This window comes from Thamnophis sirtalis, unplaced genomic scaffold, assembly GCF_051295495.1.
Source record: "Thamnophis sirtalis isolate CommonGarterSnake01/CBP01778 unplaced genomic scaffold, rThaSir2_p1.2 scaffold_1, whole genome shotgun sequence".
Taxonomy (NCBI): Eukaryota; Metazoa; Chordata; class Lepidosauria; order Squamata; family Natricidae; genus Thamnophis; species Thamnophis sirtalis.
The window spans coordinates 72003458-72016046 of NW_028261381.1; the positions used below are offsets into that span (position 1 = coordinate 72003458).

General features: G+C 39.6%; 1 protein-coding gene across 1 annotated transcript in view; it reads left to right on the plus strand.

The window, feature by feature from the left end:
- The first annotated feature begins 2211 nt into the window (after positions 1–2211).
- LOC106548157 (SITS-binding protein-like) overlaps positions 2212–12589 on the plus strand; it is a 31111-nt gene continuing 20733 nt past the window's right edge. Inside the window, exons 1-3 of the mRNA XM_087719096.1 lie at positions 2212–2679; positions 9593–9764; positions 12257–12467. Coding sequence (XP_087575222.1) covers positions 2212–2679; positions 9593–9764; positions 12257–12467 — 851 coding nt within the window. The remainder of the gene's footprint in view (positions 2680–9592; positions 9765–12256; positions 12468–12589) is intronic.

A 12589-nucleotide genomic window follows, 5' to 3' on the forward strand; every position in this document is an offset into this window, starting at 1 on the left:
CCTGTAATCAAAGATCTATCTCTCCTAACTCTATTACTAAAATTAGGGCTTGGGCCTAGTTTGTGTGTCTGTGTCAGAGGTGGTATTCAGCAGGTTCTGACCAGTTCGGGAGAACCGGTAGTGAAAATTTTGAGTAGTTCGGAGAACTGGTAAATACTACCTCTGACTGCCCCTGCCCCCATCTATTCTCTGCCTCCCGAGTCCCAGCTGATCGGGAGGGAATGGGGATTTTGCAGTATCCTTCCCTAGAGTCGGGTGGGAATGGAGATTTTACAGAATCCTTCACCTGCCACGCTCACCAAGCCACGCCCACAGAACCGGGAGTAAAAAAAATTGAATCCCACCACTGGTGTGTGTGTGTGTGTGTGTGTGTGTGTGTGTGTCTGTATGTGTGTGTGTGTGTGTCTGTGTGTGTGTGTAAAGCCTTGAATTTGCAGGGTTTGGGGTTACTTCAGTAAAAGATTTATGACTGCAATAAATATATTGAGTTTTTTATCCGAAAGCAGCTGGGTGTGTGTAACTGGCAGCATAGGACAATGATGGAACCAAAGACACTTCCACACAATCAGGATTTTCATTTGCAAAACCCTTACAAAACAGTTTGAAACCAACTTGTTATTGATGATCTATTGAGTTCAAAATGCAGAGAAAGTGGTGAAGCGATCAGCACTCGTCTTCTTTTCTTTTAGCTGACCCGCATCTAAGTGATCTTTTGTAGTGGCATCTCCCACTAAGCCATGTTTTTCAGTTCACATATTTGGGTGCATTTGCCTTATAATGAGAAAACAAATCTGACCGATTGCTATGGTGGAAGTGGTGAAAGGGGAGCTTGACTGCAAAAGCAAAGAAGCAAACACATGTTAAAATGTTCCAAAGACTTCCCAGCTGCCTTGCCATTGTTCTTAAAGGTCCTTAAAGATTTTTAAAGGTCCTTGTCAGTTGTAATAGCATGCCAGAAATTTTGCAGTTGGGTACATTTGCAAAATAGTGCACGTTGCTGTAACAAGCAGGTGGTGGTGATGAGGATAAATTCTAAACAACACATAAAGAGATAAGATCTAGGACCAAAATTCTGAATTTCTATGAAGGATTTAATTAAAAGTGGTTAGCTGTAATCCAATCTGAAAGGCAGGGAGGGAAATGAAACACATACAATGTATGCAGAACTGCAGCAAATCAAAGAAAAATACCCTGCTGCTTACACAGTCAGAAATAATTTCATCTTCAGCTCTGACAATGCTATAAAATCAGCCTGAGCTGGAACAGATGCCAAAGTTGTGTATAGCACTCTTGTATTATTGTTGTTATCCTTGAACACTCACATATAAAAAATAAGTGTTTGAGAGTGTGCCTACTGTAGCTCAAATACCTTTGAACAGGGCTAAGTGGTTCAAGTGCATAGAGATATTGGTCCATATCTACATCAAATAGATGACATCAGTCATATATTCCATTTAACAATTGAATAACTGAAATTATGCAAGGACCCAGTTCTTACTGACACAACTGAAAGAGATTTAGCTTTCTTTGTAGTTAATGATCATCGAATAGATTATCATAAGGTGTTTCTTATTTTGAGTTCCTTAGTTGTTATTTTTTTTAAAGAGTGATTGACACCCCTACCTAGAGTTAATCAAGAGTACACTAAATATGAGCAGTTTCCTTGTGTGGTGTGTTTGTGCTGACGTTTGGTTCAAACCTGCTTGTTCAATAGCAGGTCTCTCCTCTTTAAAGGCAAGGCTTTCGGAACGTTCAGGCCTCCTTCAGCAATGGACAGCGTTCCTGATTAGGCAACCTTGGCCATGCCAGAGATACGTCAAGCACCTGGGGGAAATCTGGCAGGACAAATGGACCTAGCTGCCATTCCACATTATTGGCAGTTCTCTTTTCTGAGCTCCCTCCCTTTACACTGCTTCTGCAACACTGGCTCAAATAACTTCCCCAGATTGAAATCTCCCCTTGAAGAATGCCTGGAGAAAACCTTTCAGGAGTATTATTCTGCCCAGTTCTTTTTGTCTTCCCCCTTCCCCTTCCTGGGTACCAATAGTGTGGAATTATTGATAGACAGCCAGGATCTGTGGGGTGGAGCTGGGAGAGAACAGAATTTCCTGCAAAATTCAATAACAGAAAGCTTGGGGCCCTGAAATCCCTTGCCAGATCTCCTCCTCCTCTTCCTTTTACTCCTTCTGTCTCTTTTTGCTGATTAAAACAATGCCTTACAATCATCCTAGGAACAACCCCAGTGCAATTCCAGAGGTGATGTGGGATTCTGGGCTAAAGGAAATGAATGAAACCTGGAAAGGAGCGATTGCTTGCTTTGGGGTAGCGGTCTTCCTTCTGATGACCATTGGGATTATTTATTGGCAAGTTGTGGATCAGCCAAAGACAAACTGGATCCTGAGAAGTAGTGCCAGTGGTCTGATCTGGGATCGAAAAGATCACAGTCTCATCCTTCAGACTTTGAAAGAGGAAAGAACCTTGCTAAAGATTCACATGGGAAGCATCCCAGATGTGGAGATGCCTTTCATAAAGAACACATGTTGGCAGAATCGGTCTGAATTCTGTTACACCTGGGAAGGTATAGTCGAACTGAAGGTCTTCCAGGACTCCAATCCTTCTCTCAACAGTGAGTGTTACAATATCAACTGGACTCCCCTTCACTGCCAGCTGAAAGTAAAGGTAACGTAATTGTAGCTTTCCTTTATTTTACTTCTATTGTATTCTCTAAATAACTTTAAAACAAGGCAAATTCAGCTGTGGTTATGTCAAGATAGTAATGATAGTAAGGATGTGAAGAAAGAATATGCATTTGACCAGCTTGGAGTTCAGATTGGTAACTACAGTAGTAAACAGTTGCTGCATTGATCTTAATTTTTATTGAGAATATAGAACACCTATATTTCTACTTTTCCCAGCATACAAAGATACTTAGAAAAATCTGAAGAGAGGGATTCTTCTGCATAAATGCTATGAAAATCTGAAGAAGCAGGAGAAAATGGAGAATATAAAACTGGCACTCATGAAATTAAAAATGACAGTTATACTATAATTAAATCCCAAAGTGATTTTAGTGCAGCATTCTGGGTTAATGGAAGATGCTTTTATTCAATGAAGCTTCAAGCAAAGCATTCTCTCAGAGCTGTTTCTTGAAGGAAGGTGGTTCCTTCATTTCTAGGAATGAGGCAATCACTTTATTTCCCTTTCATTTGCTAACTGAACTCTCTCAGCTACTCCAAAGGCTGGAGGATACCAAAATAAGTCTGGAAGGCACCACAAAGTATGTCAACAAGGCAAATTATGTTGCCTCTTTCATTGGATTAAGAGGATCCCATCTCCAACAGTATGAAATTATTGAATCCAAGGTATCTTGCACAACTTAATTGTTGAGAAGATGCTACAAGAAACACATCAAATATGTAAATGTACAAAAATAATGTGTCAAAAATAACAATTGGCCACCAAAGCTAAATGTCCAAATGACAGCAGAAATCTACTTTGCTATATTTACCCTGTCTATGTGTGAAGGCTTTAGATTAAAGTAATTTCAAAACTAGCAGATGTTTTTCTATCGGAACCGAAGTGTAAGAACTGTGCTGCTTTTGGGCATGCAAAGCTGGAAAAGGTGTGTTTTCAGAGTCATGTATGGGCTTACATAATCTACAATGAGAAATTAGCTCTCCTTCCAAACAAACATATTAATAATTGAGATCTTGCAAAATGAATATTGCAGCTCAAGGTTTTTAATATTTGAGATTAAGGACAATGAGATTGCAATGTTAATTAAGGAAACTTAATGAAAATGAGTTTTGTAATTAACAACCGGTCTCTCTTTTTTTTCCCCTTTCCGGTTTCTTTGTATACACTGTCAATCAAAAGGCATTATGTAGAGCTTTTGTCTTTTTCCATAAAAGTGTTGAGAAGAAAGAAAAAGGAGAAAAAGGAGATACCATGGAAAATAGTGAAATATAGAGGCATCTGAATTGCCATACAGTTTCACAGCATCATCATTCACCTCATTTGGGAATAATTTACTAATACGTTAGGCATTGCTGGAAAATAGATTCAAAATTTATGCAGTTTGTGTGAGAAATGCTTTTCCATTCCAAAATTCTGGAAAGACAGCAAAAGAAGGAAGAAATCATAACAGAAATAGTATAAACAGTTGAATAAATTTACTCTATTTTAAGCATGAGGATTATGCTAGGTTAACTTTCATCCATCACAGTGAATCATAGTTCTTTTGTTTTTGTTTTTTAAGAGATCCACCAAATGCAGCAAAAATAAAGTCAAATCTTTTCAGAATCAGATCCTGGTCACTTGGAAGAGACCACACACAAACTCTGAAAGGTCTTGTTATATCTTCTGCCAGGGGGTCTCCAAACCTGGCAACTTTTTTTTTTAATTAAATGTTTTTTAATTTTAATTTGAAACAAGTATAGCATCTTTCTTAATATATCAATCGATTACAAATAAGTTTTGGTACATCTCCTCCACAGTCAACCAACGTAACTCATATTAACTCAAGCATTATTATATATCCATTTTCATTTAACTGTAATTATTATTTAGGAGTATTGGTAGGAGTAATAATCTTGAACAATATCTACCCACACCGATGGGAAGGGAGAGAAATCAAAAAAAAGAAAAAGAAAAAAAGAACAAATATAAAGTAAAAGTTAAGATAAAAAATAGTAGATAATACAAAAAAGACAAAAACAATAATCAGGAAAACAAAACAAAACACAGGTGTCTGTTGTGAAAAGAAAAAAAAGAAGTATGTCAACTGGTTACAACATGTTTTGGTGCTTCTCTTCCATTAATTCATATTAATTCAGATATCTTAACTCAAATATTTACCATATCAACATCATTATACCTCCAGTTTCAATTATTATGGTTATTTAAACATCCTTCATCTTTAGCTATGCTAAAGAATTAAACCTGGCAACTTTTAAGACTTGTGAACTTCAACTCCCAGAATTAAAGTCCACAGTCCCAGAACTGTCTCAGGGGACTTCCAGCTAGCCAGCTTTCCATCTTCCAGCCTTTTGGATACCAACTTAAAATATGTTTGAGATTGATTTGAGCAATTTTAATACTTTTATAATAGCTTAAGCCAGATGCGACACATGCTGGCCATGCGAATGCCCAGTTTAGCGAAGGGAGAAAAGTCACAATATATCACATGATGATGATGTGACAATGCAAGTTTGACACCCCTGGCCTAAGCTATTTGAATAGCATTTAGAAATAGGACCGTTGTAAAACAACCCTCAATGTTTAAACCTCAACTTTAAATGACTGCAATGATAGAGGACTTAGTCCTTTGAAATCCATACATTCAGATCTGATCTAAGGGCACCCGATCAAACAAAATCCTAGTTGAATCAGGACAGGTATATAGTATATATTACACAATGCATAGCTGAAGTTTGGAATTCGATACCACAAAATGTAGTGCTCTCTACAGGTTGGCTGGCTTCAAAAAACGAATTAGACCAATTCATGGAAGTCACATGGATCAATAGCTATTAGCCTAGCTAATAGCGAAGGCCATCTGCTGGGAAAATAGTGAATTTCTTTGTGCAATTTGTTAGCTACTGTGAGTATGAGAATGAACTGCTGGACTTGATGGGATGACATTTTTTAGAACACCATTGTTGAGCATGAGTGGTTCATAGAGGTGTTTAACTCAGTATGGTGGACCCATTTTGGGGAACCACTAAGACATAACAAGGCAACACCAGCCTTTTGTCAAATTTATTAGTAGGCTCGAAGTTGTGTCATTTATAACCGGGTTTGGAGCTGATGGCACTATTCACATTATTCATGTTCATTATAATTATATAGATGGTTGTAAATACAGGAATCTTCTACTGATATTATAATGACCAAGGATTGGTTTGAAGTTGGAAACTGCTCAGGCAAACCCATTCTCCACATCCTGCTACCTTCTATACAGTAAAGTACTTTGTGGATAACAGGCAAACACCTAACAATGGCAGTGTTCTATAAGAGCCTAGTCAGCTAGCAGCATTTCTGTATGCCAGCTAAACTAAAGAGATTGTACTCTAGTGCTAATTTTAATGACCTTAATTAAAGGGAGCAGAGGATTCAGAAAGAAGTATTACCTCAATCAGTACAGAAGTAATTTTTATATAGGAATTGAACTTTCAGTGCTGTAAATAAATCCTGACAGCCATCTTGTAACATCAGAGAAAGTGGCTTTTCAAGTGAAAGATTATAATTCTCATAATAAGCAGTAAACACCGGAATTATCCCTTCAAGGTACTTATTATTATACACTGCCTGGTTTTTTTATGGCACCATAGTAAATCTTTGTTAATAATATGAGTACAGGATGGATTAATCATATCACATTATATTTTAATTGGCTTACATGGACATATATGCCATTGCCTTCTTCAGCATTTTCTAAATCATATCCTTTGGAGTTCTCTATCATTCTCAATTTGTAATAGCAAAACTTTTGATCCTACATAAGAACAACATATTAATTTTAATGATGTTATTCTAAAGAATCTTGTTAATTATATATTTTTTTAAAAATCAAAAAGGATATTTTAAATTAGATCATTCATAACTGGATTTCAGTTTTACTAAGACTTTTTTCATAATGGGAGCCACAGGAAAATAAAAATACATTGACATTTACTAATATGGTAAAAAAAATCTATTCTCTAATTTCCTAAAGATATTCTTCCCCTACAGAATAGAGTTCTAATTTTTCCACCTCATTCTAAGGATGCTTTTGAATTTATTTTGATAAAAAGTGTGTGTTTTTATTTATAAATATACTTATTATTATAAAGTAGTGAATGGAGGGAGTGGTAGTTGCTATATTTTTCTCCAATTTTCTGTAGCCACTTTGGCTGTCCAATTCATAATCCAATTCTTCATAATTTCCCTGAGGCATAGAAAAATAGGAGAACTGCAGATCACCAGATAGGTAATAACAGTGAAGAAATTAAGTTTGATAAGAGATTGATGAAGGTTAATAAATTGAAGTTCATATCAGACTTTTGATTTTTTTGATTTTGATTTTGATTTTACTTTATTTATATGCCGCCCTTTTCCCTGAGGGGACTCAGGACGGCTCACAATCCAGGGGGAGGGAAGTACAAGACAAAGTACACACATGAAGACAATACATCGTTAAAAAACGCAACAGTCATACTATTCGGGTGGGGTTAAAGTCTTTAGCCCCAGGCTTGTCGGGACAGCCAGGTTTTAAGGGCTATGCGGAAGGTCTGGAGGGTAGTGAGGGTACGAATCTCCACGGGGAGTTCGTTCCATAGGGTCGGAGCAGCCACCGAGAAGGCTTTTCTCCGGGTAGTTGCCAGTCGACATTGACCGGCTGATGGAATTCGGAGGAGGCCTAATCTATGGGATCTTATTGGCCTAGTGGAGGTAATTGGCAGTAGGCGGTCTCTCAAGTACCCAGATCCAATACCATGAAGGGCTTTGTAGGTGACAACAAGCACCTTGAAGCGCACCCAGAGATCAACAGGCAGCCAGTGCAGCTCGCGGAGGATAGGTGTTACGTGGGTGAAACGAGGTGCACCCACAATCGCTCGCGCGGCTGCATTCTGGACCAGCTGAAGTTGCCGAATACTCTTCAAGGGCAGCCCCATGTAGAGCACATTGCAGTACTCCAGCCTAGAGGTCACAAGGGCACGAGTGACTGTTGTGAGAGCCTCCTGGTTCAGGTAGGGACGCAACTGGTGTACCAGGCGAACCTGGGCAAATGCCCTCCTGGTCACAGCTGACAAATGGTGTTCAAAAGTCAGCTGAAGGTCCAGGAGGACTCCCAAGTTGCGGACCCTATCTGAGGGGCGTAGTATTTGATCCCCCAGCCTGAGAGATGGAACACTTGGCCAATTATTGGGAGGGAAGCACAGCAGCCACTCGGTCTTATCTGGATTGAGTACAAGCTTGTTAACCCCCATCCAGTCTCTAACAGCCTCAAGGCCCTGGCTCATCACGTCCATTGCTTCATTGAGTTGGCACGGGGCGGACAGATACAACTGTGTATCGTCCGCATACTGGTGGTATTTTATCCCGTGCCGTCGAATGATCTCGCCCAGCGGTTTCATGTAGATATTAAAAAGTAGGGGGGACAGGACCGAACCCTGTGGCACCCCATATGTTAGGGGCCTAGGGGTCGATCTCTGCCCTCCAACTAACACCGACTGCGACCTGTCCGAGAGGTAAGAGGAGAACCACCGTAAAACAGTGCCTCCCACCCCCACCTCCCGCAGTCGTCGCAGAAGGATACCATGGTCGATGGTATCGAAAGCCGCAGAGAGGTCAAGGAGTACCAGGATGGAGGCATGGCCTCCATCCCTGGCTCGCCAGAGATCATCGGTCAATGTGACCAAAGCGGTTTCTGTGCTGTAGCCAGGCCTGAAGCCAGACTGGAATGGATCAAGATAACTGGCTTCCTCCAAGGACTGCTGGAGCTGAAAGGCCACCACCTTCTCAACAACCTTCCCCACAAAGGGGAGGTTGGAGACTGGACGATAGTTGTTTAGAACGGCTGGATCCAGATATGGTTTCTTCAGGAGGGGTCTCACCACCGCCGCCTTTAAGGCGGGGGGAAAGACCCCCTCCCGGAGGGAGGCGGCAACAACCGCCTGGATCCAGCCCCGTGTCACCTCCCTGCTGTTAACAACCAGCCAGGAGGGGCACGGGTCCAGTACGCATGTGGAGGCACCTACAGCTCTCATGGCCTTGTCCACGTCCTCGGGGGTAACAGCTTGAAAATCAATCCAGCGATGACCTACCAGAATATCCCTTGGTGCCTCGGCTGGTTCTGCAGAATTGGAGTCCAGGTCCGCCCGAAACCGAGCCAAGTAAAGGGTATTATTGGTGGGGAAATCATTTGCCCATCTCAGTAGGGTTCAATCTTTTCTGGAAATATTTGCACCCTTCTTAAAAAATGTCTTGCCATGGTTGTTAAGTTACTCGATGCAGTTGTTTAGCTAGTAATTTGGCTTGCTTGTCAAAAGATCACAAAAGGTGATCACATGACCCAAGACACTGCAACCACCTGGCATGCCAAAAAATACATGCCAATTGCCAAGCATCCAAATTTTGATCATGTGACAGTGGGGATACTGCAATAGTTGCTCAGTGTCAAATACAGCCATAAGTTGCTTTTTTCAAAAACAATATGATTATATCATGGCAGAGTTTCATCAACCGCAATATAACCAGTCAATATATGAGCTCAATTTAGTATTTTGGTATTAGTTTTTAAAGCACGTAATGGCTTGGACCAAAATATCATGCTTTTAAGTACTTCTCCCAGCTCTTTATTCATTTAGTGGCCCTCTTCCTGTGCCCTCACCAAGTGAAGGGAGGCAGGAGGCTTCAGGAAAGAGGACCTTCTTCTCCAGTGTATGTGGCCTTGTTTAGAGAGATGTCCTCATACTTTCTGTGACATGTTCATTCTATTAAACCCAGACAGATCATACCCCATCCTCTGAAGCTGATTGTGCTAAAAAATCTCTTCATTCACATACGCACAAGATTTCATTTTTTTTAAATCTTGTATTTTGCTCTACAGGATTGCTTTTCCATGGTAAATGTCTCCTGGTATGGAGGAGCCAGTGTCAGTAGTCAGCATTGGCCTCTGAACAGTGTGAACATCAAGTCCCAACCGTTTACTATCAGTAATCTTAGTAAAAGCCCAAATGCTTATGGCTCTGTCTTAGAAAGATATTTTTTGGGATCCACCGGTAAGTTTCCTTTCCTTATTTGATTTCTTAAATTGTGTTGTCTAAATACAATAGCACACATAGCTTTGAAAACTTAAGATAAAAAGAACTGTTAGGACATTGGGCAAAGTGGAGTACCACTAATTTTTGGATAATTACTTTTTTGTCCTAACTGGTTTTCAGAAAGAGTCCAGAAATGTTTGTAAGATCTTCTGGCTCCAATGTTAAAACAACTTGGCCAGCATTGGCTATCACTGTTCACCTTTGTCAGTAGGAGGAAGTGTTACTGCTTCATTATCTAGATATCTTGTTAATGTCCTAAGTATTATTCCTCATTCCTGAAAGACAAAGAGGAGAAGGGCAGCTATTTACTCCCCATTATGCAGAACTGAGAATCATTTGTTATATTTTTAATAATATATTCAGTCTGTGCATTATGCACAATGGTATCCCCTGTCCATTCTGCTTTTGCAACAGTGCATGAGACTAGGCCATCTTCACCAATATGGGGACTTCCAAATGTGTTGAGACAACTCATGGAATGTGCTGGGAAGGCACTCTCAGAGTTAGCTTCTAAGAATCAAGCTCAATGCGAAAAAAATTCTTACCTTAAGAAGCAGGGGAAATCTGCCCATCCTATGCTATCAAAAATAGAGGAATTGCTTAGGATGTAAAACTTCAACCTCAAGAGGTTGAAGAGGCATGGGACCAAAGACAGTCCTTCTCAAAACAGTTGATGTAGAGGACTTACCTCATGAAATGCATCACATATCCTAAGATATTGGCTTTCTATAGAGCTGTCAAAGTGGTAGTCAAACACAGGTGTTTGGTAACATAGCTGAAGTTGTCTGATTGATTGATGGTACTAGACTATTGTCTTTTTATTAGATGATATTTTATCATATTGTACCTCTAATTTGTAACTTACCCACAGCCTTGGGAGTTAGGAAGTACAGGTGGTCCTCAACTTACAATCATTTGTACGTCTCTCTGGAACATCATCCCCCAAGAGATTAGACTGTCCCCCACACTAGCACTCTTCCAGAAGACCAAGTTCTTCCAGCAGGCCTGGGGAATCCAGAGCGGGATGGAGACCATTAAATGGCTCGTGTGAGGTGCTGTTACCAGGGTGGGGATGTGGAGGGATGATTTTATTATATTAATTTATTATACGACTCTTCTTTTATTATTTTTATTGTTTTTATATGAGGTTTTATATTCTGTTTGGTGCCTTGAGTTGCCATGGGCAAATAAGTGGCAATATAATTTCCCTAAATAAATAAATTTGTTTAGTAATCAGTTGAAGTTACAATGGCACTGAAAAAAATGCCATTGTTATTATCATCTTTCCCACTTACGACTGTTACATAATCCCCATTGGTCACATGATCAAAAGTTAGATGCTTGGCAACTGGTATGTATTTATGACAGTTGCAGTGTCCCATGTGATCCCCTTTTGTAATCTTCTGACAAGCAAGTGTCTTGCTTACTAACAGAATTTTGGGTTTGATTGTGGTCATAAATCAAGGTCTACCTGTATATAAATTCAAATGAATACATGAATGAATGTACATGTAATGTACATCTTTCCAGTCCCTAATACTATTAGGCTGAGAAAACAAAAGACTAAATGCGATTTTTCTCATTGATAACTCTATACAGAATTGTCTGATTGGTCAGATACACTTTAACAAAGTTACAAATATGTGAAGAGTGAATGTATGAAATGGAATTATAAATTTAAATCTATCAAAGAATAGGACAGCAGTATGGTCTAAAACTGAGTAGGGTAGAATTAGCCTATTGGATTCAAGCACTTTCCATATGTTAAAATATCTTGAAATGGGGAGGACAACCTATTTTACCCTTCCTTTCCATCTTAAGGGGCATACACAGCATGATAGCATTAAAAACATTTGCCACACTTTACATTGTAAAGCATGTTTAATGTTCTAAGTATTGCTGTATCTCCTAGTTTCTGGTACTCTAATGTCTCTGGCCTGTCCCATTGTAGCAGATCAAGGGGAAATGCTTCCTTCTAAAGATTTGCTACAATTCAGAACTAAGTTTCATACTGTGAAGATGATTTATTGCCAGGGTCAACAAATCTGAAAATCAGGGAACGCCTCTCTCATATGGTGTTTGGCTTGGAGATACTATTGATTAAAAAAAATATTGTATTACTCAGAGTTTCCATCAATGTTTGTAGACTATGGAGTTAATTATATCTATTATACATATTCCATCTGTAAACAACAGAATGTTTATGCAATCTCACCTACAAGCAACATAAATAAAATAATGTAGTCGTATGCACGGGCTTGTTGACTTTATACTGTACATACAGTATACACACTCATACATAAAGACCCACAGTCCTGTATTGTATTAGAACTCCCATTCACAAGAACAGACGTAAGGGGAACTGTAATCCCATACATCTGTAGAGCACTAGGCTGGGTTGATAAATTAAGGTACTGTCTAAAATGTTTTTCTGTGTGTTATCATTGAAGGAGTAACCGTGATGATGGTTTCAGATACACCAATCTCTCTCTCAGTGGAGAGAAACAGACATTTTTGCCTTGAAAATATTCCTGGCACAGACATGGGTCTCCTGCAGTACACTGTGTGCAGGAGTCAAAACATCACATCTGCTCATCAGGAACTGATGGGGAATCGACTTCTGAGGCAACAACGAAGGTTGCCAGATACAGACATTCTTAGGTAAGCAATAAGTGAAGTATTATAGTATTGGATCATATCTCAAGCAGTTATTTAATGCCAAGATCTGGGAATTGCTGTCCTTACATATTAAAATGGCTCCAGACTGGGAGAAAAAAAAATCA